The sequence below is a fragment of the Oncorhynchus keta genome, chromosome 25 (genome assembly GCF_023373465.1).
Source record: "Oncorhynchus keta strain PuntledgeMale-10-30-2019 chromosome 25, Oket_V2, whole genome shotgun sequence".
NCBI classification, from domain to species: domain Eukaryota; kingdom Metazoa; phylum Chordata; class Actinopteri; order Salmoniformes; family Salmonidae; genus Oncorhynchus; species Oncorhynchus keta.
In genome coordinates, this window is record NC_068445.1 from 24,359,188 (window position 1) to 24,385,548 (window position 26,361).

Genomic DNA, 26,361 nt, shown 5'->3' on the forward strand with positions numbered 1-26,361 from the left:
ATGTTTTACTGGTAATGGAGACATACGTAAATGACAAAATAACTTTTTTGGTCAGTGTGGTGTGTGTGTAACCTTTATTTAACTAGGCAAGTCAGTAAATTACACATTCTTATTTACAATGACTGCCTACTCCGGACCAATTGTGCGCAGCCCTATGGGACTCCCAATCACGGCCAGATGTGATACAGCCTGGATTCGAACCAGGGACTGTAGTGACATCTCTTGCACTGAGATGCAGTGACTTAGATTGCTGCGTCCATGTGTGTGTTAACTATTTAACTGAACTAGAATGCTTAATAGGCAGCTAAAATTTTAAATATCAGTTATTGGTATAGTTTTTTTGGGCAAGGAAAATATTGTATATCGGCCAAAAATTTCATATCGGTGCACCACTAGTCTAATCCAAATTACGGATGGCCTCTTATGCGCTTGTCGTCCCCTTATGCCATAGTTTGTACATATTAATTGTCAGTAGAAACCACATATATTTAAGCAAGTCTGCCATATCAGCTATGTTTTTTTTTAAAGGCAGTAAATGAGGCTGAATGAATTGTTTCGCTGCCAGACAAGGCTCCACTGATTGCCAGGTGTAGCAGTGGTAAGGATTCACTCCACCCTGCTGAAAAGAAAGCTCTGCTGTTGGGAACGCATGATGTAGGCCTGTAGGCCTTAACAGTTTGTGGGCACCGTTTGTTGCAGTTATAGTGCAATTAATATATTGTTTTGTGGCTTTGCTTGCATGCATCAAAAAATATATATATATATTCAGTTTGCCCCACCAAGATTTACATGTTAAAATCACCACTGCATGGGATGGATACTTTTTGTTATGCCATTTTAAAGCTAATGTCCTGCTATTCTACAAATGTTGCCATATCTTGTGTTCATGTGATATTTGAATGCCAAACATTACAACATAATCAATGGCCGAAAAAAAACTAGCCAAATTGTTTTTGCTGACATGGGCTTGTTGATCTGGAGATTTCTGACAAGTTACAAATAGCTCTAAGATCTGCAATGACTGACATGACAAGAGAAACTGCTGATGCACTACCCAATTAACGAAATTGCACCTTGTACATTCAACTATTACAACTTTCAGGAGTAAATTGAAAGCCGGACTGAGTTCCTTAAAAAGTTTCCCTTCCCAGTATGGGAACCACTCCCATTCCAGCAGGTAGCCTAGCCGTTAAGAGCGCTGATTCAAATCACGGAGCTGGCAAGGAGGAACAATTCTGCCCCCGAGCAAGGCAGTTAACCCCCAACAACTGCTTCCCGGACGTCGATTGAGGTAGCCCCCCTGCACTTCTCTGATTCAGTGGTGTTGGGTTAAATGCGGAAGGCACATTTCAGTTGAATGCATTCAGTTGTGCAACTGACTAGGTATCCCCTTTGCCCATAGAGGGTGCTGTTGAGGCCACTGTGTACCATTGCAAAACAGTGCGTTTTAATCAGTTGAGCCTTCACTGCTTCACACACTTGTTATAAGATAAAGGAGAGGGAGAGAGTCATAGGTATTTTATTAGGATCCCCATTAGCTGTTGCGAAAGCTGCAGCTACTCATCCTGGGGTCCACACAAAATATAACATTAACAGCTCAAGAACAGAACTACATCAATACAATAAATGTCACAAGTAGCCAACATATCAATACATAGACAAACTATCTAGGTCAAATAGAGTCTAGGTTAATACATACAAAGCAAGGCGTCCTACTTTTCCACTGCGTATCTCTTATCATTAAATGATGAGGCCGTCTGATTAGGCGCATGCATCGCTATAGACGTGATCCTTACCCGTTTGCTATTGGTCCATTCTTGGATGGTCTCCCTTTGTATACTACGCCAGGGTTTCCCAAACTCGGTCATGGGGCACATTTTGGGTTTTGCCCTAGTACTACACAGCCGTTTTAAATAATCAACGCTTAATAAGTTGGTTATTTGAACCAGCTGTGTAGAGCAAGACCAAGTATGGGAAATCATGTGCCACACTAGCTAACGCGTCTTATACCTAATCACGAGAATGATGCAAATACGGTTTAATAACCTAGTGAACAGTAAACAGCCGGTTCCCCGGGTAAAGACTCACCTGCCCTGGGGAAGGAGAACAGACAGGACTCGATTCCCGTCAGGGTTAGAGTCCCCGTTTCGGTGAGGTTAGGGTTGGATAGGCTACAGCCAAAGCTAAACCCGAAAAGAACCTTAAAATGAAACCGAAAGGAGCTCTAGATGTGTGTAGGTCCAGTTCTTAGTAGAAAATACCTATTCTTGTAGTCTACCACGACAGTGGATGTCAGACAGCAATGTCTATAGCTACAGAAGGATTTTGTCTTACATATGTACGGACTGGAGACACAATAGCGCATGCTCAGGCCCTTGAAGTCCTTCCTCTGTCTTCTCCTTCAGAACTGTGCTTCAACCAATCGGAGGCGTTCGTACCTGTGATGCAAGCCGGACTGTCATTCGTTGTGTTCATAGGGGACGCTGATTCTATAAACCTAGTCTACTCATTCTCCTCCTCCTTCCCTTCCTTTCTCTCCTCCCTTCTCTCTCGCTTTCTCGGTACTCTCCGTTTCGCTAAACTCATCATTGCTATGAAAAAAAAATGGCGTCTTCCGCTTTATCCCTTGGTCTGTGTATATTTGCGACGTTCTATAGTGCCATCTAGTGGTCTTCTAGGCATATCGCAGCAACATTACTTAATTTACCAATTCGCTGGGGACGTCCCAAGGATTCCAAATAGCAATATCACCATGCGTCAGGATGCATGCGCCACAATCATGAACATGCGGCCCAAACAGCAGTGATTGGGATTAGTTAACTACATGTTAACTAGGCCTAAAACTAGTAGGCCTAGTTTAATTACATTTTGCTGTAGCTTGGTGGTAGTTGAATAAAATAAAATCTTGGTAGTGTTTTGACAGGTTAATATCTTTTTACCATGTAGTGGTGTCGCTAACTACTGGAACTACACAGTTTTTTTTGCAAAAGAAAAGAAAATATTAGTGGGTGAAGAAGGCAAGAATTTCCTTTCTTTTTCAGCATGAGACCTGCCTAAGATGAGACTTGAAACACATTTTTGGTGTTTAATAGGATAAATTGCACATTGTTAACATTGACTCCAGAGTGACCTGTCTTGCAATTTGTAGCCTATACATTTCAGATTGCAATTCATAACATATATATATATATATATATATATATATATATATATATTAAAAAAACTTTATTTAACTAGGAAAGTCAGTTAAAAACAAATAGTTATTTTCAATGACAGCCCAGGAACAGTGGGTTAACTGCCTGTTCAGGGGCAGAACGAGAGATTTGTACCTTGTTAGCTCGGGGATTTGAACTTGCAACCTAGTCCAACGCTTTAACCACTAGGCTACCCTGCCGCCCCAAATAGCATATCATAACATATCATGAAATGGATGATGGAATTCCACAAATTAATACATACCATACGAAACGTTACATATCATAGTAACTGGAGTGTCGCGGATTTAAGTTTACTATGTTACGTCTAAACATGGTTCCAGGTTGGCCAAATAGGTCACCTAAAACAAGACCAGGAGGGGGGAGAAACACAATACTGCTTTAATGTAGGCCTGCTAAAAAACTATGTCTCCAGATTATATTATGGACATCAGAAGCACTGTAATATTGTGCAATCCTCCTACTGTTGAAATGTGGACTGGGGCAATAACCACAGTTTCCTTCAGTTTTACTGCATGACTTTATGTGTGTGTGAGTGAGAAAGAGAGAGAGCGCTCTAGGCCAGGCCATGCTGTCTGTGTATGCTTTAGTTCCATGGTCTGGTCTCTAGTCTGTTTCATTCATTCATGCCACACACACACGGACATACCTAATCTGTTCTAGGCTAGGTCACATGAGTTATGTTGTTATGGGAGAGACAGAGAACCTCTGTTACAACACTCTACTTCTGAGACAACATGTGATTTCCTAGAACAGGTCCACTGGGTAAAGTATAGGGCCTTGGGATAGGGGCTATAGTTAGGGCTTAAGTATTGGGGTATGAGGTTGGGCTGGGTATAGGGCTGTGTTTTCTGCAGTCTGAGCTGTCAACATGTTACAGGTACAAATGGTGGTATTACCATATCAGGATTTTGGTCTCAGAATTGTCCCTGGTTTCAATGAGAAAATGTAATGATACTTTATGCCACAGGAACACTGTTCCTGTATTCACTACTGTATATATATATGTAGTACAACAACAACAACAAACAAATACCTTATCATGGTTTAGGATAGGTAAGTATAGTGATGTCATCACTAGTGGCCAGTGCTCATACCTCAGATGATGACATCATAGAGGTCCCAAATGGCACCCTATTCCCTTTATAGTGCTCTACATTTGACCAGGGCCATGGCACCCTATTCCCTTTATAGTGCACTACTTTTGAAAGGGTGCCAGTTGGGTCATTAACAAAACAAAAACTCTGATGAGGGATTAAGAAGAGGGATCAAGCCCTAGTTGTATACTCTGTATTCCTCTGAGGATGGCTTTAGTTTACAACACATATACATCTTAGTATATCCGTCTTATTATTATTACACATATTATAAGGTGGCACTGACATACTGTACATCTAAAGCTTATTCTGACTCGCAGGTCCGTTGGTGACAGAGCAGAACCAGCGAACCTCCCTGTGTCACTTAGAACTATGACCAGACGCAACCAGTAGGTATAGAACCCACCGACCGTAGGGGTACCTTTACACTCCAGAATTGACTTGAAATTAATCAAGATACCTGTAGGATCAAATGATCCAATAATTCTTATATTAAACATGTTAGGCTACAATTATATTAATTAGTGTTTTGTAAGTGGTAAGAAAACATCCACACAGATTTGGTCCGGCCTTAACTTTAACACCTGTAACCCATAGTGGAGTACAGGTGAGAGCTTGACACCTGGCTTTAGGATGCTATTATTATATATTACTGTCTATACATATCTACATACACACTGAGTTTTTCTTTAGTGGTCTACAGTGACTATCTACATTTACAATCAATGCATTCTCTTCTGGTGCATATTGTACAATATGAACAATTCTTAGTGCAAGCAAATCACACATCACATCTGACAAACATGCTTCAGTTCTTTTCTTTTTAGTGTCCCTGTGGTGTTTGGTGCCGGTGCCCCTGCTCAGGATCAGTCCAGCTTTCTGTAGGCTACATCAACTCTCTCAAACACTCTTCAGAGAAGTGTGTCAGTGTGTCCACATATATCCTTTCCTGGCAAGCCTCTGCTGGGTGGGAAGGGTGTGTGTGTGTGTGTGTGTGTTTTGTACAGCATTTGTGAGTGTGGGGAGATTGTGTGTGTGTGTGTATGTGTGTGTAGTATGTTTATGTGCAGACAGATAGTATGTGTGTGTACAGAATGTATAAGTGCCAAGATACTGTGTGTTATAGCTACAGCATCCTTATCTGGAGGCCAGCAACATCGTGATTGGTTTTTCTCCTCTATTTCCACTCTCACACTCTCCATCATTTGATTGGTCATTTGTCTTTTGGGTCCAACGAGGAGGCAGAGTACTAGAAGCTCATAGGATCAGCAGTGTTGAGCAGTTTGGTCCTTTTTCCTTTTTTTCTGGGACGCTGAGAATCTTTAAAGTAGCAGAGGTCCCACTAGCTCTCTTCTCTTTCTCTAGTGTTCTCTTTAGTCCAGAAGCAGTGGCAGTTTGAGACTAGTGCAGCAGTAAAGAAACTAGTTTCTACACATGGACATATCTGTGGATTAGCTAATCCTATACATACTGCACTAGATGTAGTTTGTGTGTGTGTGTGTCTTGGGATTGGACAGAAATTGTGTATAGACAGAAGTACAGGATCGGATGTTGGGGGAATAGCGTAGAACGTTCTGCTGGGGTCTAGAGCACGTTCTCAAAAAGCTGCATGGAGTTCATTATGTTCTCATCCTGAAACAGAAACATACAGGATAGAACATTGAGCGAAAGTCATGAGGCTGTTTTTTTTGTTCACTTGGATTATTAGTCAAAGTAAAACATTCAGCAAATCCCCCACTGACATCTACATCACACTTTACTTGGAGGAGTTATTCATAAGACATTCACAACACCTTTATGAAACCAATCATAACACCTTCATGAGTATTGCAGTATGATTCATAACCTTCATAACACATTATTCAATATCATTCATAAGGAATTTTCAAAATTAAAGTTCCTTTTCATTACATAACTAAAAGTTATCAGTAACACTGAAATATTTCTTATTTATCCATTGTACAACACAAATGTGTATGTTTACAACCACAGTACCCAACCCCCTAAGTGTTAACCTAAGAGCACATGTTTTGGGCTTATCTTGATAGAGAACACACTGTAGGCCTAACATGGCACTGGCTCCAGACCAGGAGCCATATAATACAACTTTATTGTCCATGTTACAGAGAACAACAGAAATGTGTCTTCTGCGCTTACAACACAACTCTCCCAGTTAGCACAAACACACGTAGTGCAGCACCCCTGGATGGAGCACATGTTGCTCAAGGGCCCAACGGAAGGGACTTGTCAGGAACTGAACAGTTACCAGATCAGTTCCCCCCTTATTCCAGCTCCCGGTGTATGTGACAATAAAAAATAAAACAATTCTCCAACTGGTGACCTTTCGCCTACAGGTCCAACTCCTTAGCTGCTGGGCTACCTACAGCCCCCCTGGGTGCATCCCTTGGATATCATCACATATAATAGGGTGGCTAAGCTGAAATTTCCAGAATGATTGTTCATTTTGTGATAAAAGCACATAATTTTGCAGAGAGAGATTTACGTGTCCTGAAAATATTTAGATATCGTGACATCACAGATATTGCCCCTGGGGGTCATTTACATTTACGTCATTTAGCAGACGCTCTTATCCAGAGCGACTTACAAATTGGTGCATTCACTTTATGACATCCAGTGGAACAGCCACTTTACAATAGTGCATCTAAATCTTTTAGGGGGGTGAGAAGGATTACTTATCCTATCCTAGGTATTCCTTAAAGAGGTGGGGTTTCAGGTGTCTCCGGAAGGTGGTGATTGACTCCGCTGTCCTGGCGTCGTGAGGGAGTGTGTTCCACCATTGGGGAGCCAGAGCAGCGAACAGTTTTGACTGGGCTGAGCGGGAACTGTACTTCCTCAGTGGTAGGGAGGCGAGCATGCCAGAGGTGGATGAACGCAGTGCCCTTGTTTGGGTGTAGGGCCTGATCAGAGCCTGGAGGTACTGAGGTGCCGTTCCCCTCACAGCTCCGTAGGCAAGCACCATGGTCTTGTAGCGGATGCGAGCTTCAACTGGAAGCCAGTGGAGAGAGCGGAGGAGCGGGGTGACGTGAGAGAACTTGGGAAGGTTGAACACCAGACGGGCTGCGGCGTTCTGGATGAGTTGTAGGGGTTTAATGGCACAGGCAGGGAGCCCAGCCAACAGCGAGTTGCAGTAATCCAGAAGGGAGATGACAAGTGCCTGGATTAGGACCTGCGCCGCTTCCTGTGTGAGGCAGGGTCGTACTCTGCGGATGTTGTAGAGCATGAACCTACAGGAACGGGCCACCGCCTTGATGTTAGTTGAGAACGACAGGGCACTCATCTTACAAATTAAAGGTTTAATAAAATAAACACATCCAGGAAAGAGTAGCTTGGCATTACCAACAGGAGTAAATAACACACGACTGACAGTGACGACTCCTGGGTCAAGTCATTGCTTCCAGTATATGTGACCCAGGAGTTGTTCCTGTCAGCTGTGTGTTGTTAACTCTTGAATCAAGATTCATGCTAAGCTGCTCCTTCAAGGATTGATAAAAAAAATAAGGGAGGGGATGTTCTAATCAGTGGTGTAGTAGAGGGTAAACCCACAAACACAGTTTACAACACCTATTTTATTTTTTACAAGCATTTACCCACCTATTGCAGAAGAATGCATTGGAAATAAAAGGAGTGTTCATTTATTCACAGTGAAAGACGACCAGTGTTTAGCCATATATTTTCTTACCTCTACTGATTATGATGAAGACATTGGTACTGTACTAGCTGAAACATGTGAGCTAGATAACAACATAGGTGCAATCCACTTAGTGTGTGCTGCAAATATTGTACTTTGAGGTTGCTCTAAAGCGGAAAGGTGGAGTAAAAGAGTCAGGAGCAGGTTTTCTTAATTGAACGAAGTTCTCTATTGAGGTATTTTTTTCTTCTCAAACACTCCAACACAATCAGATGATCAACCAAAGAAAACACAAATCATCTTTACAAGAACAAGGAACACAAGTTGAGTATCTTTACACTACAACATAAATCACAGGTGTGTCACCGCCTTAACGATCTGTTCGTGGACAACCTTCTTTGGGTGGTGGTCCGGATCCGTGGTGGCCTTTCCCAAGAGGTCATGTGTCCTCTTCTTCTTCCTTCCGAAAGGTATGTCCTCTCCTTTGGAGAAGCAAACACACTTTTCTTTCTCCAGCTCCTCTCTGCTGGTTCCCTCCTCTCTCTTGTAGGGGAAAGAGAATAGGTCATTAGTACCGTCAGCTGTGCTTCATTGCCTCTGATCACCTTGACTCACATGCCAGGCTGGGCTACTATCCGTGGGACAAGCCTGCCTTCTGGTGGTCCTTCCACATACCTCCCCCCTCAGGACCGGACTGGAGGGCCGGGCGCCAGACGCGCCGTCTTGGTCGCGTTGGGACAGCGCGTCCGCATTCCCGTTCCTCGATCCGGCCCTGTGGATAACATGGAAAGATAATGGTAAAGCAAGAACCCATCTGACTATTCTGTTGTTATTTTTTTGTCTTACCGGCCATCCACGTGAGGGGAGGATTGTCAGTAACGAGGTAGTACCGGAGATAAGCGAGGGCCCACTTCATGGCTAGGGCCTCTTTCTCTACGGTAGCATATCTCTGGTCCCGATCAATGAGCTTCCTACTTATGAAGAGAATAGGCCTCTCTGCTTTGCCTTCACCCTGAGCGAGGACGGCCTGAGCCCCGTATCTGAGGCGTCTACCTGCACAATGGACTCATGGAAGAAACCAGGAGCCTGCAGGACGTGATCAGAGGACAGGCTATCTTTTAGCAACTGGAAGGCGTCTTCCGTCGTGTCCTCCCATGGTACACGGTTTGGCAGGTTTTTCTTGGCTTGTGAGAGGGGTGGCAATGGTTGCATATCCAGAGATGAAACCGCGATAATATCCCATTTTCCCCAAGAAGGCTCGGACGTCCCACTTTGTCTGGGGCCGAGGCCAATCCCGAATTGTCCTAGTCTTGCCCTGGTATTTTTCCGTTCCCCACGGTGTATCCCAGGTATTCCGCTTCGGACAGACCCAGGCAGCATTTGTTTGGATTTGCCGTCAGCCCTGTAGCCTCCAGGCTCACGAGCACCGCCCGCAGACACAGGAGGTGGCTATCCCAGTCCTCGCTGTGAATGACCACATCGTCCATGAGGTGTTGGAAAGTTGCTGCACCTCCCATGTGGTGAAGGCAGTCTTTGGGCGGTCCTCTGGAGCCACTGGCACTTGCCAATATCCTTTCATCAAATCCAGGGCGGTGATGAACTTGGCCTTCCCCAAACACTCCAAGAGTTCATCCACGCAGGGCATGGGATACGCGTCGAAAGTAGAGATGGCGTTTACACCTCTAAAGTTGTTGCAGAGCCTCATACTACCGTCAGGTTTGGGGACCAGGATTATGGGACTGGACCACTCACTCGTAGATGGCTCGATCACCCTCATCCTCAGCATCTCCCTCACCTCGTTCTTAGCGATGACTTGGCGGTCCTCAGGAATCCTGCAAGGCCGGATATGCACCTTCTTGCCGGGTTCAGTGTGGATATGGTGAACCAGAACATCTGTTTGTCCTGGGAAGGGAGAGAATACCCTGCCCGAATTGCATAATCAGCTTGTCTAGCCGTCTAGACTGCTCCGGCAGGAGAGTTCGGTCATGGCGCACCTGTAGCAGGGCCTCCTATTTTTCCTTGTCCTCCATGTCCATCAAAGCCACACCCTCCTCTCTTCCATGGTACTTCAGCAGGTTGATATGATAGAGTTGGACCTTCTTCCTCCTGTCAGGTTGCTTGATGAGGTAATTGACCGATGAGACCCTTTCTGTTATCTCGTAGGGCCCAACCCACTGCGCCATCAAGCAGTGTTCGGCCATGGGCACGAGTACCAGCACTTTCTCTCCCATGGTGAACTCCCTGGGTGTTGCTGACTTATCGTAGGCTCGGCCTTGAGTCTGTTGCGCCTTCTCCATATGTTAATTTACTATGGGTCAGACTGCCGACAGGCGGTCCCTCATCAGGGTAACATGTTCTATCGTCGACCGGAATGGGCATGGTTGGGCATCCCAGGTCTCCTTGGCTAAGTCGATGATCCCTCGACATGGCCGGCGGTAGAGCAATTAGAATGGGGAGAACCCAGTGGACGCCTGGGGTACTTCTCGCAGAGCAAACATTAAGTGGGGCAGAAGCATGTCCCAGTTATTCCCATCTCTGGACACCACTCTTCTCAACATGATTTTAATAGTTTTGTTCAGGCGTTCGCACAAACTGTCTGTCTGCGGGTGGAATATGCTTGTGCGTATCTGTTGAACCTAGTATAACTGACACATGTCCTTCATCAATCGGGACATGAGGCGGGGCGGCAGGGTAGCCTAGTGGTTAGAGTGTTGTACTAGTAACCGGAAGGTTGCAAGTTCAAACCCCCGAGCTGACATGGTACAAATCTGTCGTTCTGCCCCTGAACAGGCAGTTAACCCACTATTCCTAGGCCGTCATTGAAAATAAGAATGTGTTCTTAACTGACTTGCCTGGTTAAATAAAGGTAAAATAAAAAAATAAAAAATGAATGGGGTTCCCTGGTCAGTTCGGATCATCTTGGGAAGGCCCACCCGGGAGAACAGCATGAACAATTTCTTGGCGATTCCCTTTGATGACATGTTGCAAAGGGGTATGGCCTCTGGGAACTTAGTAGCGTAATCTACGACAACCAGGATGTACTCGTATCCTCTGGCGGATTTCGGGAGGGGTCCCACGAGATCCATAGCTATGCGTTCGAAGGGGGTCTCTATAATGGGGAGAGGAATCAAAGGACTGCGCAGGTGTGGCCGTACGCTGACATTGATCACACGTCCTACAATACCTGGCCACATCTAGGGTGACACGGGGCCAATAAAACCTCTGCATGATTCTGTCGATCGTTTCGCCCTGTGCCAGGTGTCCTCCTAGGACGTGGGAATGGGATAGCTGTAGGACAGTATCCCTGTATGGTCTAGGCACCATTAGTAATTCCTGTTCCCCCCCCCCCCTTCATTGCACAACCCAATGCAAGAGACCCTCCCTGATTGCATAGTAGGGAAGAGAGGGCTCACCTGATCCGTCAACATTTCTTCATGACATGCCGTAGGTCTGGGTCTCTATGCTGAGAGGTGCCGAACTGTCCCTAAAATTCTTGGGGCAGGTAGACCTCGGTAGAGGGGTGGGGTGGTTGTTCCCCATCCCTGTCGGTGGTGTCCGAGGGGAATCTCTTCCATGTTCCCTCCTCTGATTGGGCTTCAAATATAGCCCTTAGCCTCTGGTTGCTCCTTCCTTCCTCCGTCGTATAAAACCCTTCGCAGGTGTCTTCATCGGAGGTTTCCTGGAATAGCTGTCGGAGACGTTGGGTCTGTATTCTTCCTCTGCTCCAGAGGACGAGGCCGAGGCTACGTTTCCTTGTAGGGCTACCACCTCGGGCTTGGACTTGGTTTTTTTCTTTCTCTGCTTTCCTGCCCCCCTACGGTAGCCCGGCTGTTGGCGTGTGATAGAGAGACCTGATCCCCTTTGTCCGGTGCATAACGTCATCTGCTGAAGCTCCTTATATAGGGGACAGTCTCTCCCAATCAATAATGGCACCTTCAGCTGGGGTACTTTCCCCACCCTGACTGTACACCTTCCTTTCGGGGTGAGAATGGACAGACTCATGGTGGGGTAATAGTGGGTGTCTCCATGGATACAGGACACAGCTACTTTGTCTGGTAGCAGTGTTGCTGTGGTCACCATCTGCTCCTCCACGATCGTAACCATACTTTCAGAATCGAGAATGGCTACCACGTCTCGTCCTTCTATTCAAACCGGAATCTCTGGGACTGGGGATATTTCTGCTAACCAACAGAGGTGATCCTGCCCATCTCAGACTGGGATGCGTGGGGACGGGCAGCAATGACTTAGTGGCCATGGACTTGTCCTTTCTGGGACATTGTGGGGCGTAATGGTCTGGAGACTGGCATTTATAGCACCGACCCTGTTGTGTGGGTGATGACTTCTCCCACGTCCAGACCGGATTTGGTCGTTTCGATGGCGGACGTGCCGGTGTCAAACAGGCTTGGCAGAGTTCTTCCGGTCCTCCTTTTCACAACTCCCATGTAGATCGGTACGTTTCCACAGCCTCGGCTATGGGTTTGCTTGCCCCACGACCCTTTCTAAGTCCCTGGGTAATTCCCTCAAAATCTTGTCCACTATGAGCGTCTCTACGACATGTCCTACTCCTTTCCCGGGCTCCAGCCATTGTTTCGTTAGGCGTAGGAGTGCGAATATCTGGGCACGGATGGGTTGGTCGGCCATATAGGTCCATTGATGGAACTTTTCGGCTCTATCTCGGGTGGTCAGCTGGTATCGGGACAGAATCTCGGTTTTTAGTCGCACATAGTCGGCAGCTTCGCGGGGGTCCAGGTCATAGTAGGTTTCCTAGGCTATCTGGGTCAAAAGAGGTGCTAACGCACTCACCCATTCTGTGGGGGTCCACTCTTCCAAGGTCCATTCGAACGTCATGATGAAAGCCTCAATATCATCCTTTGAGAGACGAGGTAAGATAGCGGCTTCACTCGGCTTAACTCTCGGTTCTTCTCGCCGGCTCAGCTGTTGTTGCATGAGTTCTATGGTTGTCTCCAGTGCTGTGATCAACTGTTGTAGTAGAGCGTTATCCATCCTTCGTGAATGGTTCCTCTGTGTCTACAGGTAGATTTTCGTTTTCCTCCCTTATCCTTGTGTCACTCGTCCACATAATGCCTGCATTCTCCACCAACGGACCAAGTACTTTGAGGTTGCGGAAAGGTGGAATAAAAGAGTCAGGAGCAGGTTTTCTTAATTGAGGTATTTTTTTCTTCTCAAAACTCCAACACAATCAAGGATGATCAACCAAGGAAAACACAAATCTTCTTCTTTACAAGAACAAGGAACACAAGATGAGTATCTTTAAACTATAACATAAATGACGGGTGTGTAACCACCTTAACAATCCATTTGTGGAGAACCCTCTTTGGGTGGTGGTCCGGATCCGTGGTGGCCATTCCCAATAAGTAATTTGTCCTCTTCTTCTTCCTTCCGAAAGGTATGTCCTCTCCTTTGGAGAAGCAAACACACTTTTCTTTCTCCAGCTCCTCTCTGCTGGTTCCCTCCTCTCTCTTGTAGGGAAAAGAGAATAGGTCATTAGTACCGTCAGCTGTGCTTAATTGCCTCTGATCACCTTGACTCACATGCCAGGCTGGGCTACTATCCGTGGGACCAGCCTGCCCTCTGGTGGTCCTTCCACAGAGATGACAAGAAAAACTTGTGCCACCCCTACTGCTTTCTCTTGTTAACATGGTTCTCCAGGGTCCCAGTCTTACCCTAGTGACACCCTGTCAAGACAATCTGACATTTAGAAAATAACAGAGTTGGGGTCAATTCCATTTAAATTCACGTCAATTTAGAAAGCAAAACAAATTTATCTGGGAGTTTGTAGAATATTGTATTAATGAGACTTGATACGGCAAAAGTCCCACATTAAATATTGTAAATATACTTTAAATATGGTAAAATATTGTACAGTTATTATTCTTTGAAATACTATTTTTCATACACCGTTTAAGCTAGAAACACCATTGAAATTTAAAACATGTAGACTAGTCAACTTTTTTATAGCATTAATACTTACAAACTATTAGGCTTTTTGTCCTTCCCCCAAAAATCTCTTCCACTTTAATGTGAATTTCTTCAACATTCTAAAGGTCCCATTGTGAAAAACTCACAGAATTCCAACATTCTATTCACAGTAAACAACTTTTGACAAAAATCAGCTACTTTGCTTATCTTCCATTCAAATCTGAAATTGGAACAGAAATATCTTCTACAAATCAAATGATACAGCTGTTTTAGTAACCAGATCTGTTGTAACTTTCATGGGTTACATAGTTCATGTTTACAGTTAATTCATTAAGATGTGTCTAAAGATATTATTTACAGTTATTTACATATGTACAAGAGTAATTGTATTACATTTGAAGTGATGGAGAATGAGAACCTCAGTGGCTTGCGAAAGTATTCAATCCCTTGGCATTTGTACTATTTCGTTGCCTTTCAACCTGGAATTAAAATAGATTTTTGGGGGGTTTGTATAATTTGATTTACACAACATGCCTACCACTTTGAAGATGCAACATCTTTTTTATTGTGAAACAAACAAGAAATAAGACCAAAAAATGGAAAACTTGAGTGTGCATAACTATTCACCCCCCCAAAGTCAATACTTTGTAGAGCCACTTTTTTTGCAGCAATTACAGCTGCAAGTCTCTTGGAGTATGTCTCTATAAGCTTGGCACATCTAGCCACTGGGATTTTTGCCCATTCTTCAAGGCAAAACTGCTCCAGCTTCTTCAAGTTGGATGGGTTCCACTGGTGTACAGCAATCTTTAAGTCATACCACAGATTCTTAATTGGATTGAGATCTTGGCTTTGACTAGGCCATTCCAAGACATTTAAATGTTTCCCCTTAAACCACTCGTGCTGCTTTAGCAGTATGCTTAGGGTCATGGTGAACCTCCGTCCCAGTCTCAAATCTCTGGAAGACTGAAACAGGTTTCTCTCAAGAATTTCCCTGTATTTAGTACAATCCACCATTCATTCAATTCTGATCAGTTTCCCAGTCCCTGCCGATGAAAAACATACCATGCATGCTTCACTGTGGGGATATGTTCTCGGGGTGATGAGAGGTGTTGGGTTTGCGCCAGACATAGCGTTTTCCTTGATTGACAAAAAGCTCAATTTCAGTCTCATCTGAGACCAGCGTACCTTCTTCCATATGTTTGTGGAATCTCCCACATGCCTTTTGGTGAACACCAAATGGGTTTTCTTTTTTTTTCTCTTTTTCTGGCCACTCTTCCATAAAGCCCAGCTCTGTGGAGTGTATGGCTTAAAGTGGTCCGATGTACAGATACTCCAATCTCCGCTGTGGAGCTTTGCAGCTCCTTCAGGGTTATCTTTGGTCTCTTTGTTGCCTGTCTGACTAATGCCCTCCTTGTTTTGGTGGGCGGCCCTCTCTTGGCAGGTTTGTTGTGGTGCCATACTCTTTACATTTTTTAATAATGGATTTAATGATGCTCCGTGGGAAGTTCAAAGTTTCGGATCTGTACTTCTCCACAACTTTGTCCCTGACCTGTTTGGAGAGCTCATTGGTCTTCATGGTGCCGCTTCCTTGGTGGTGCCCCTTGCTTAGTGGTGTTGCAGAACCTGGGGCCTTTCAGAATAGGTATACCCGAGATCATGTGACACAATCATGCGACACACAGATTGCACACAGGTGGACATTATTTAACTAATTATGTGACTTCTGAAGGTAATTGGTTGCACCAGATCTTATTTAGGGTCTTCATAGCAAAGGGGGTGAATACATATGCACGCAACACTTTCCCCCCCAAATGTTTTTTTGAATATTTTGAAACAAGTTATTTTTTTCATTTCACTTCACCAATTTGGAATATTTGGTGAATTTCCATTACATGAAATCCCCCCAAAAATCCATTTAAATTACAGGTTGTAATACAACAAAATAGGAAAAACACCAAGGGGAATGAATACTTTTGCAAGACACTGTATGTGCAAGTGTTGGTCCCATGTTTCATGAGCTGAAATAAAAGATCCCAGAAATGTTCCTTACACACAATAAGCGTATTTCTCTCAAGTTTTGTGCACAAATTTGTTTACATCCCTGTTAGTGAGTATTTCACCAATATATACAAAAAAGACGAAAAATACAAAAAGTAAACGAGAGGACAACAAACCACGTCTGCACTGCTACGCCATCTTGGATGGCATCGTGTGGGCGAGCGGTTTGCTGATGTCAACATTGTGAACAAAGTGCCCCATGGTGGCGGTGGGGTTATGGTTTGGGCATGCATTTTATTGATTGACAATTTGAATGCACAGAGATATCGTGATGAGATTCTGAGACCCATTGTCGTGCCATTCTTCCGCCACTGTCACCTCATGTTTCAGCATGATAATGCACGGCCCCATGTCACAAGGATCTGTACACAATTCCTGGAAGCTGAACATGTCCCAGTTCTTCCATGGCCTGCATACTCATCAGACATGTCACCAATTAAGCACATTTGGGATGCTCTGGATCAACGTGTAGGACAGTGTGTTCCAGTTCCCGCCAATATCCAGCAACTTCGCAGAGGAGAGGAGTGGGAGAACATTCCACAGGCCACAATCAACAGCCTGAGCAACTCTATGCGAAGGAGATGTGCCGCGCTGCATAAGGAAAATAGTGGTCACACCAGATACTGACAGGTTTTATGATCCAAGCGCCTACCTTTTTTTAAGGTGTCTGTGACCAGGCCTAATGAACTGATTTAAATTGACTGATTTCCTTATATGAACTGTAACTCAGTAATATCTTTGAAATTGTTGCATGTTGCGATTATATTTTTGTTCAGTGTACATCTTTCTGTTCCATTGATTAGTATTGGATTACGCTATTGACTGCAAGTACCAGAATGCTTGGTGACAGAAAGTGGAAGTAGAACAAGAATGCTGCAATTATGAAGAAGTGACAAGTGATTAGCCTGGCTTTTGCTAGAAACATTATATTATTGTTTTGTAAAATTTAAAGTTGTAAAATGTAACGTGAACAAGTATTGTTATTAAAATAAGCTTTCATTTTATAAGAAAAGTCTGGAGTCATTACTTTGAAGATAGTTATTCTATAGCATCAGATACATTTTCAAACTGACATTATGACCACATTCCTAGCAAATTAGACAAAAACTCTACTTATCTGCTTTACAAAACAGCAATCAGAATATAAATATAATCTACCAATCAGGAGATACAGCTGTTTTAGTATATATTTTAGTAATCTTGCTCTCTCTTTTTAAGAAACCTTTATTTCCTCATATCTCTCAACAATACATGTTATTTTTAACCCTTAACACCTTGAATATATTTTTTGTGCTTCATTTCTCTGTTGGAAAGCAGCATCGTGTTTGGGTGTGGGCACACACCAATCAGAGTACTGAATTTCCCATCATGTTGGCCGCTCTGATGAACCCTCATTCTGCCACTGACTCATTACTTAAGAACTACATATGCATCATGTAAATCAAGTCGTAACTGCATGTGAAAATTTCCTCCATTGTACATTTTTTTAATGGTGATCCAGTTAAGGAATTTAGCTTTAAACACAAGCTCCACAAACCCCGCTGGCTTGCCAGCTTCAACATGCCATCACCCTGCTTCCTCCATTCCTGAAGAGGGTGGCTCTAAGCATTATAATCACAAGCTCCACAAACCCCGCTGGCTTGCCAGCTTCAACATGCCATCACCCTGCTTCCTCCATTCCTGAAGAGGGTGGCTCTAAGCATCATAATCACAAGCTCCACAAACCCCGCTGGCTTGCCAGCTTCAACATGCCATCACCTTGCTTCCTCCGTTCCCGAAGAGGGTGGCTCTAAGCATCATAATCACAAGCTCCACAAACCCCGCTGGCTTGCCAGCTTCAACATGCCATCACCCTGCTTCCTCCATTCCTGAAGAGGGTGGCTCTAAGCATCATAATCACAAGCTCCACAAACCCCGCTGGCTTGCCAGCTTCAACATGCCATCACCCTGCTTCCTCCATTCCTGAAGAGGGTGGCTCTAAGCATCATAATCACAAGCTCCACAAACCCCGCTGGCTTGCCAGCTTCAACATGCCATCACCCTGCTTCCTCCATTCCTGAAGAGGGTGGCTCTAAGCATCATAATCACAAGCTCCACAAACCCCGCTGGCTTGCCAGCTTCAACATGCCATCACCCTGCTTCCTCCGTTCCTGAAGAGGGTGGCTCTAAGCATCATAATCACAAGCTCCACAAACCCCGCTGGCTTGCCAGCTTCAACATGCCATCACCCTGCTTCCTCCGTTCCTGAAGAGGGTGGCTCTAAGCATCATAATCACAAGCTCCACAAACCCCGCTGGCTTGCCAGCTTCAACATGCCATCACCCTGCTTCCTCCATTCCTGAAGAGGGTGGCTCTAAGCTTCATAATCACAAGCTCCACAAACCCCGCTGGCTTGCCAGCTTCAACATGCCATCACCCTGCTTCCTCCATTCCTGAAGAGGGTGGCTCTAAGCATCATAATCACAAGCTCCACAAACCCCGCTGGCTTGCCAGCTTCAACATGCCATCACCCTGCTTCCTCCATTCCTGAAGAGGGTGGCTCTAAGCATCATAATCACAAGCTCCACAAACCCCGCTGGCTTGCCAGCTTCAACATGCCATCACCCTGCTTCCTCCGTTCCCGAAGAGGGTGGCTCTAAGCATCATAATCACAAGCTCCACAAACCCCGCTGGCTTGCCAGCTTCAACATGCCATCACCCTGCTTCCTCCATTCCTGAAGAGGGTGGCTCTAAGCATCATAATCACAAGCTCCATAAACCCCGCTGGCTTGCCAGCTTCAACATGCCATCACCCTGCTTCCTCCGTTCCCGAAGAGGGTGGCTCTAAGCATCATAATCACAAGCTCCACAAACCCCGCTGGCTTGCCAGCTTCAACATGCCATCACCCTGCTTCCTCCATTCCTGAAGAGGGTGGCTCTAAGCATCATAATCACAAGCTCCACAAACCCCGCTGGCTTGCCAGCTTCAACATGCCATCACCCTGCTTCCTCCATTCCTGAAGAGGGTGGCTCTAAGCATCATAATCACAAGCTCCACAAACCCCGCTGGCTTGCCAGCTTCAACATGCCATCACCCTGCTTCCTCCGTTCCTGAAGAGGGTGGCTCTAAGCATCATAATCACAAGCTCCACAAACCCCGCTGGCTTGCCAGCTTCAACATGCCATCACCCTGCTTCCTCCGTTCCTGAAGAGGGTGGCTCTAAGCATCATAATCACAAGCTCCACAAACCCCGCTGGCTTGCCAGCTTCAACATGCCATCACCCTGCTTCCTCCGTTCCTGAAGAGGGTGGCTCTAAGCATCATAATCACAAGCTCCACAAACCCCGCTGGCTTGCCAGCTTCAACATGCCATCACCCTGCTTCCTCCATTCCTGAAGAGGGTGGCTCTAAGCATCATAATCACAAGCTCCACAAACCCCACTGGCTTGCCAGCTTCAACATGCCATCACCCTGCTTCCTCCGTTCCTGAAGAGGGTGGCTCTAAGCATCATAATCACAAGCTCCAACCCTGCTCGTGCAGGGAAGCCCAACCCCTCTTCTTATCAACAGATGCAAGAATTTGATTGTGTTGTCCTAAGAATTCAACATTCTCTGTGTTGGTCTTGCCAAACCCCATTGTCACACCTCTGAGAAGTAGAAGTTACGTCATGTAGGTCTGATATCTGATTGCAGCCTAACTTAACTCAGGTTTTGAATCCAAACAACTCAGACACTGAATACAACAGGTATACCTTACCGTGAAATTCTTACTTACAAGCCCTTAACCAACAATGCAGTTCAAGAAAAAGAGTTATGAATATATTTACTAAATAAAAAATAACACAATAAAATAACAATAACGAGGCTGTATACAGGGGGTACCGGTACAGAGTCAATGTGCGGTTGTACAGGTTAGTTGAGGTAAATCGTACATGTAGATAGGGGTAAAATGACTATGCATAGATAATAAACAGCGAGTAGCAGCAGTGTAAATAGTCTGGGTGGCCATTTGATTCAATGTTCAGCAGTCTTATGTCTTGGGGATAGAAGCTGTTAAGGAACCTTTTGAACAGTCTATGACTTGGGTGACTGGAGTCTTAGACAATTTTTGGGGCCTTCCTCTCTCCACCCCATGGACTTTTGGGGCGTGGCCTTTCAGGCTATGATTTCTTTCTCCCTGACCATGATTTCTTTCTCCCTGACCATGCTTAGAATAATGCCTTGTAATGTTTGTTAATGCCTTGTAACTTAAGCTTTATGCCTTGTATGTGATTCCATTAGTTTTACAAAGTAATTAAATACACTTATATTTAGAATCCATTCTCAGACATTTCTTCATTGCCTATTACTGTAACTCAACCATAGTCTCTTGCATATTGCTAATTATCTTTATGTTAGATAAACTTTTTAATCGGATAATTGCTTAGTATTATTTTGAGTCACGTGATATATTTAGAATATACACATATCAAAAATGATTGCCCACTACACTGGCTTACCAACTTCAATAGATACTGTTGTGGGAATCTTCCTCTCCCTTGTTATAGACCTTTGTTTCCTCATATCGCTCAGAACATTAATGTCTTTAAAGACTAACAGAACATTGTGGCTTTGTGCTAGTTCCCCAGAATGCTGATCCAGCTTTAAATAGGGGTTCTAGCACCGGTCCGAGCACATTTTTACGAAACAGTATGTTGTAAATCATATGTAGTATGATTAGTACACCGTGTGTAGTTTAAGTAAGCAGTAGGCAGATATCGAACACGGTCATTGCGTTCCAAAATGGCCACTCCACCTAGGGCTATAATGGCCATTTCCGCTTTGTCAAATTTAATGAAACTCAGCAGGATTGTAGAACCCACCAACAGGGGGTGGCAGGTAGCCTAGTGGTTAGAGCATTGGCCAGTAACTGAAAGGTTGCTGGATTGAATCCCTAAACTGACAAGGTAAAACAAAAACATTGGTCATTTTGCCCTGAGCAATGCTGTTCCCCGGGTGCCGAAGATGTGAATGTCGATTATGGCAGCCCCCCGCATCTCTCTGATTCAGAGGGGTTGGGTTAAATGTGGAAGACACATTTCAGTTGAAGGCATCCCCCCCTTAACCCCCTTAATGATGGACTGTTGTTTCTCTTTGCTTATTTGAGCTGGTCTTGCCATAATATGGCCATGGTCTTTTACCAAATAGGGTTATCTTCTGTATACCACCCCTACCTTGTCACAACACAACTGATTGGCTCAAACGATTTAAGAAGAAAATAAATCCCACAAATTAACTTTTACAAGGCACACCTGTTTAATGCATTCCAGGTGACTACCTCATGAAGCTGGTTGAGAGAATGCCAAGAGTGTGCAAAGCTGTCATCAAGGCAAATGGTGGCTACTTTGAAAAATCTCAAATATAAAATATATTTCACAAACTCAACCATTATTATGCGTAGTCACCCCACTAACAGAAAATGCATAATTCAATAAGATAATTGTAACGATCTGAGTGTAGTGGGGCGCAGTCAGGCGCAGGAAGCAGAGAGTTCAGGTGAGTGCTATTTTAATGTACAGAGAAACGGCGAACATAAGCCAACCCTCACGAAAACACAGGGCGTAAAGAACAAACAAATGCCCCAAACAGGGGGACTTAAACTGTCCAGGGAAAACCCACAAAATGGGAAAACACAAAACCCATAGACGTGTACACAAAACAGACGGTCACAATAATTAATCCCGCACAAGGAACCAGGCGGGCCGGCTGACTAATAAAGCTACTACTAACTACCTAACTCAAAACAGGTGCATTCAATAAACACATAAGGAGGGGGAGGAAATAATCAGTGGCAGCTAGTAGGCCGGCGACGACGAGCGCCGAGCGCCACCCGAACGGGAAGGGGAGTGTCCTTCGGTCGGAGTCGTGACAATAATATTGATAATTTCAAGGTGTCATCCTGAAAGATCACGAGAGAGGATACAAAACACTCAATGCACACAGTCACTAACTCCTAATCCTGCTCCCAGTCTGTTACGTGACTGGTGTGTCAGAGGGTTGGGTACTGTGGCAGTATAAATACACATTTCCACTGTTAAATAATTGTATAATTAATTGTTTTTATTTATTTAACCTTTATTTAACTAGTCAAGTCAGTTAAGAACAAATAATTTACAATGATGGCCTACCCAGTGATAATCCAATGATACAAAAATATGATGTTGTTTGAATGTTGAATAAATTTGTTAAATGTGAAAAAGTTTGTAACTGAGGATGCTGCAACACTCCTAAAGGTGACTGGTTTCACAAATGTGTTATGAATGCCTTAGTTATAGACACTACAAGTAAAGTGTTAACAACATCTATGTATTTTATTATTTATTTCAAAATTGAGCTAGCGTACAGATGTGCTGAAATATTTTGTAACTGTAGTACCTTCTGACAGGTCTCAATGAACTCGTCAATGGTCACCACTCCATCTCGGTTTCTGTCCATTTTCTAAAGAAAGAAGAAAGGGAGGGAGGGGTAAGGGAGAGACAGAAAGGAAGGAAGTAAGGAGAGAGGAAGAGAGCAAGTTTAGTGGGTATCAAAACTTTTTTTGGTGTGTGTATGAACAGTGTTTGCGTGTGTGTGTGTGTTTGTGCGCACAGCGCTGTGTGCACCTGGAAGAACTTATCCACATGTTCAGAGGGTGCCTCGTCCCGTACACTGGGGTAGGTGTACCTGCCCATCATATCATAGATGGACTTCATAATAGCCAGCATCTCCTGAGAAAGAGAGTGAGAGTCAGTTTACCGTGATGTATCTAAAACTAGCCAATCATTTAGATATGCAATGTTTCTATAGTAGCCAATCACAAGTACCTCTTTAGTGATGTATCCATCCTTGTTGATGTCATACAGGTTGAAGGCCCAGTTGAGTTTCTCTGTGACTGTCCCTCTCAGAAGAACAGACAGGCCGATCACAAAGTCCTCAAAACGAATAGAGCCATTTCTGTCCATATCAAACGCATTGAACAGGAAATGTGCATAGGTGGTGGCGTCTGTAGGATAGAAGGAGGGAGGGAATGAGAGAGGGGAGAGGAGATGAGGGAGAGGGAAGGGGAGAGTGTTAGTGGTAGGAAGACATTCAAATAATCAGCAACCATAAGCTTTTCCTGGCATTCTTCATATAAATCTGCCAGAGTCTGTGTACTATTATCATATCCCAGGCACATGGAAACAGAGAGTCAATGGAGATAAAGTAGCACTCTCCTCTCACCTCCTTGGGGAAAGAACTGAGAATAGATGGTCTTGAACGTCTCTTCATCAACCAAACCACTGGGACACTCCTACCAGAGAGAGAGGGGGAGAGAGGGTGGGGTGTACAGGGAAAAGCCATGTGTCTATTATTATTAAAGTACTTATACTCAAATCTACTCGATCACATTTACTCATCATTCTCATGTAAAACTCCAAACTGCCCAGAAATAGAGATCCAAGCTCAACCTCTAAGATGGCGCCGAAGAGGATGACTGACGTTTTACATGTTCCTAACCAAATGTGCTATTTTTTTTTTTTTTTTTTTTTTGCATTGTTTGTAACTTATTTTTTTACTTATTTTGCACATAATGTTGCTGCACTGTCTCTTATGATCGAAAAGCTTCTGGACATCAGAACAGCGATTACTCACCACAAACTGGAAAAAGCTTTTTCCTCTAACGAGTCCGACGAGAAGGATATACTGCTCTCCCGGGAACAGGCCCAAATCCCCGTCATTTGTGTTAAAAAAGATGGAGGAAAAGAGGACGCAGATTGGGCTGCCGTCTGAGAATCCGTGGCGAGCGAGTAAACTCACACTGCCTTCAGTTCTACTTGCTAACATACAATCATTGGAAAATAAAATTGATGACCTACAATTACGATTATCCTACCAACAGGGCATTAAGAACTGTAACATCTTATGTTTCACCGAGTCGTGGCTGAACAACGACACGGATAATATAGCTGGCAGGATTTTCCATGCACCGGCAGAACAGAGATGCTACGTCTGGTAAGACTAGAGGTGGGGGTGTGTGTCTTTTTGTCAATAACAGCTGGTGTACAATGTCTAATATTAAAGAAGTCTCGAGGTATCGCTCGTGTGAGGTAGAGTACCTTATGATAAGCTGTAGACCACACTAAGAGAGTTCCCATCTATATTATTTGTAGCCGTCTATTTACCACCACAGACCGATGCTGGCACTAAGACCGCACTCAACCAACTCTATAAGGCCATAAGCAAACAAGAAGCACTAGTGCTCCTAGTGGCCAGGGACTTTAATGCAGGCCCCACAGTGCAGGCCCCACAGTGACCGTATGCACATACCCCAACCAGAAGCCATGGATTACAGGCAACATCTGCATCGAGCTAAAGACCAGAGATTATGCTTTCAAGGAGCGGGACACTAATCTGGACGCTTATAAGAAATCCCGCTATGCCCTCAGATGAACGATCAAACAAGCAAAGAGTCAATACAGGATTAAGATTGAATCCTACTACACCGCCTCTGACGCTCGTCGGATGTGGCAGGGCTTGAAAACTATTACGTACTACAAAGAGAAACCCAGACACGAGCTGCGCAGTAACGGGAGCCTACCAAACGAGCTATAAATGCCTTTTACGCTTGCTACGAGGCAAGCAACACTGAAGCATGCACGAGAGCACCAGCTGTTCTGGATGACTGTGTTCTAAACCGATGTGAGCAAGGCCTTTAAACAGGTCAACATTCACAAAGCTGCCGGGCCAGATGGATTACTAGGATGTGTACTCAAAGCATGCAGGGACCAACTGGTAAGTGTCTTCACTTACATTTTCAACCTCTCCCTGACTGAGTCTGTAATACCTACATGTTTCAAACAGACCACCATAGTCATTGTGCTCAAGGAAGTGATGGTAACCTGCCTAAATGATTACAGCCCCGTAGCACTAATGTCGGTAGCCATGAAGTGCTTTGAAAGGCTGGTCATGGCTCACATCAACAGCATACTCCCGGATACTCTAGACCCACTCCGATTAACATACCACCCCAACAGATCCACAATCTCAATCGCACTCCACACTGCCCTTTCCCACTTGGACAAAAGGAACACCTATGTGAGAATGCTGTTCATTGACTTCAGATCAGTGTTCAACACCATAGTGCCCAAAAAGCTCATCACTAAGAGCTCATCACTAAGCTAAGGACCCTGGGACTAAACTCCTCCCTCTGCACCTGGATCCTGGACTTCCTGACGGGCCACCTCGAAGGGGGTAAGGGTAGGCAACAACACACAGCCTATCGGGAGGAGGTCAGAGAACTGGCAGTGTGGTGTCAGGACATCAACCTCTCCCTCAATGTGAGCAAGACAAAGGAGCTGATCGTGGACTACAGGAAAAGGTGGGCCGAACAGGCCCCCATTAACATCAACGGGGCTGTAGTGGAGCGGGACGAGAGTTGTCCACATCACCAACAAACTATCATGGTCCAAACACAAAAAGACAGTTGTGAAAAGGGCGCAACGAAACCTTTTCTCCCTCAGGAGACTGAAAAGATTTGGCATGGGTCCCCAGATCCTCAAAAAGTTCTACAGCTGCACCATCGAGAGCATCCTGACTGGTTGCATCACCGCCTGGTATGGCAACTGCTCAGCATCTGACCGTAAGGCGCTACAGAGGGTAGTGCGTATGGCCCAGTACATCACTGGGGCCAAGCTTCCTGCCATCCAGGACCTATATTAACAGGCAGTGTCAGAGGAAAGCCCGTAAAATTGTCAGAGACTCCAGTCACCCAAGTCATAGACTGTTTTCTCTGCTTCCACACGGCAAGTGGTGCCGGAGCACCAAGTCTAGGACCAAAAGGCTCCTTAACAGCTTCTACCCCCAAGCCATAAGACTGCTGAACAACTAATCAAATGGCCACCGGACTATTACATAGTTTTTTTTTACTTTAGTGATTTGGTAAATATTTTCTTAAACTGCGCTGTTGGTTAAGGGCTTGTAAGTAAGTATTTCACGGTAAGGTCTACACTAATGTGACAAATAAAGTTTGATTTGATTTGCAGTCCCAGTCCCACAGCATCCCCAACCCATCCTCTCTGTTCCACTACGTACGTTCTTGAAGCCCCTATATAGAGACTGGAGCTCCTTCTTGGTGAACTTGGTCTGAACCTGCAGCTGGTCCAAGCCTTCTGGCTGGTGACGAACCGTAGACAGCTCCAAATCACTCTCACTACTGTCTGTAAACAAGAGAAAAGTGGGAGAGATGGTGAGGGAAAGAGAGAGGGAAAGAGAGAGGGAAAGAGAGAGAGAGAGAGAGAAGGGGATAGAGAGGAGAGGGAAAGAGGGAGAGAGGAGGGAAAGAGGGAGAGAGAAAGGGGAAGACATAGAAATAGAGGGAGAGGGATGGGTAGAGGATGAGTGCATGGCAAGCAGAGTAAGAGAGGA

The 26,361-nt window shown here is 44.7% G+C and overlaps 2 protein-coding genes across 6 annotated transcripts in view; both read right to left on the reverse strand.

Moving 5' to 3' along the window:
• LOC118371624 (solute carrier family 23 member 2-like) overlaps positions 1-2,574 on the reverse strand; it is a 73,073-nt gene extending 70,499 nt beyond the window's left edge. For 2 of the 5 annotated variants that reach the window (XM_035757160.2, XM_052478998.1), the window contains exon 1: positions 2,089-2,574. Coding sequence is in view for 1 of the 5 variants with exons in the window: in XM_052478999.1 (XP_052334959.1) it covers positions 2,335-2,365 (31 nt within the window). In the remaining 4 variants the exon portion in view is untranslated. The remainder of the gene's footprint in view (positions 1-2,088) is intronic. The other 3 variants (XM_035757162.2, XM_035757161.2, XM_052478999.1) reach the window with 2 other exon arrangements.
• Positions 2,575-3,241: 667 nt separating this feature from the next.
• Positions 3,242-26,361, reverse strand: LOC118371625 (calsenilin-like). Its single transcript, XM_052479001.1, has 6 exons — positions 26,029-26,361; positions 23,179-23,248; positions 22,782-22,960; positions 22,581-22,685; positions 22,354-22,416; positions 3,242-5,944 (listed from the first exon to the last, which is right to left on the reverse strand). Exons 1-6 carry the CDS (start codon positions 26,338-26,340, stop codon positions 5,897-5,899), a joined length of 777 nt encoding a protein of 258 aa, XP_052334961.1. The 5' UTR covers positions 26,341-26,361; the 3' UTR covers positions 3,242-5,896.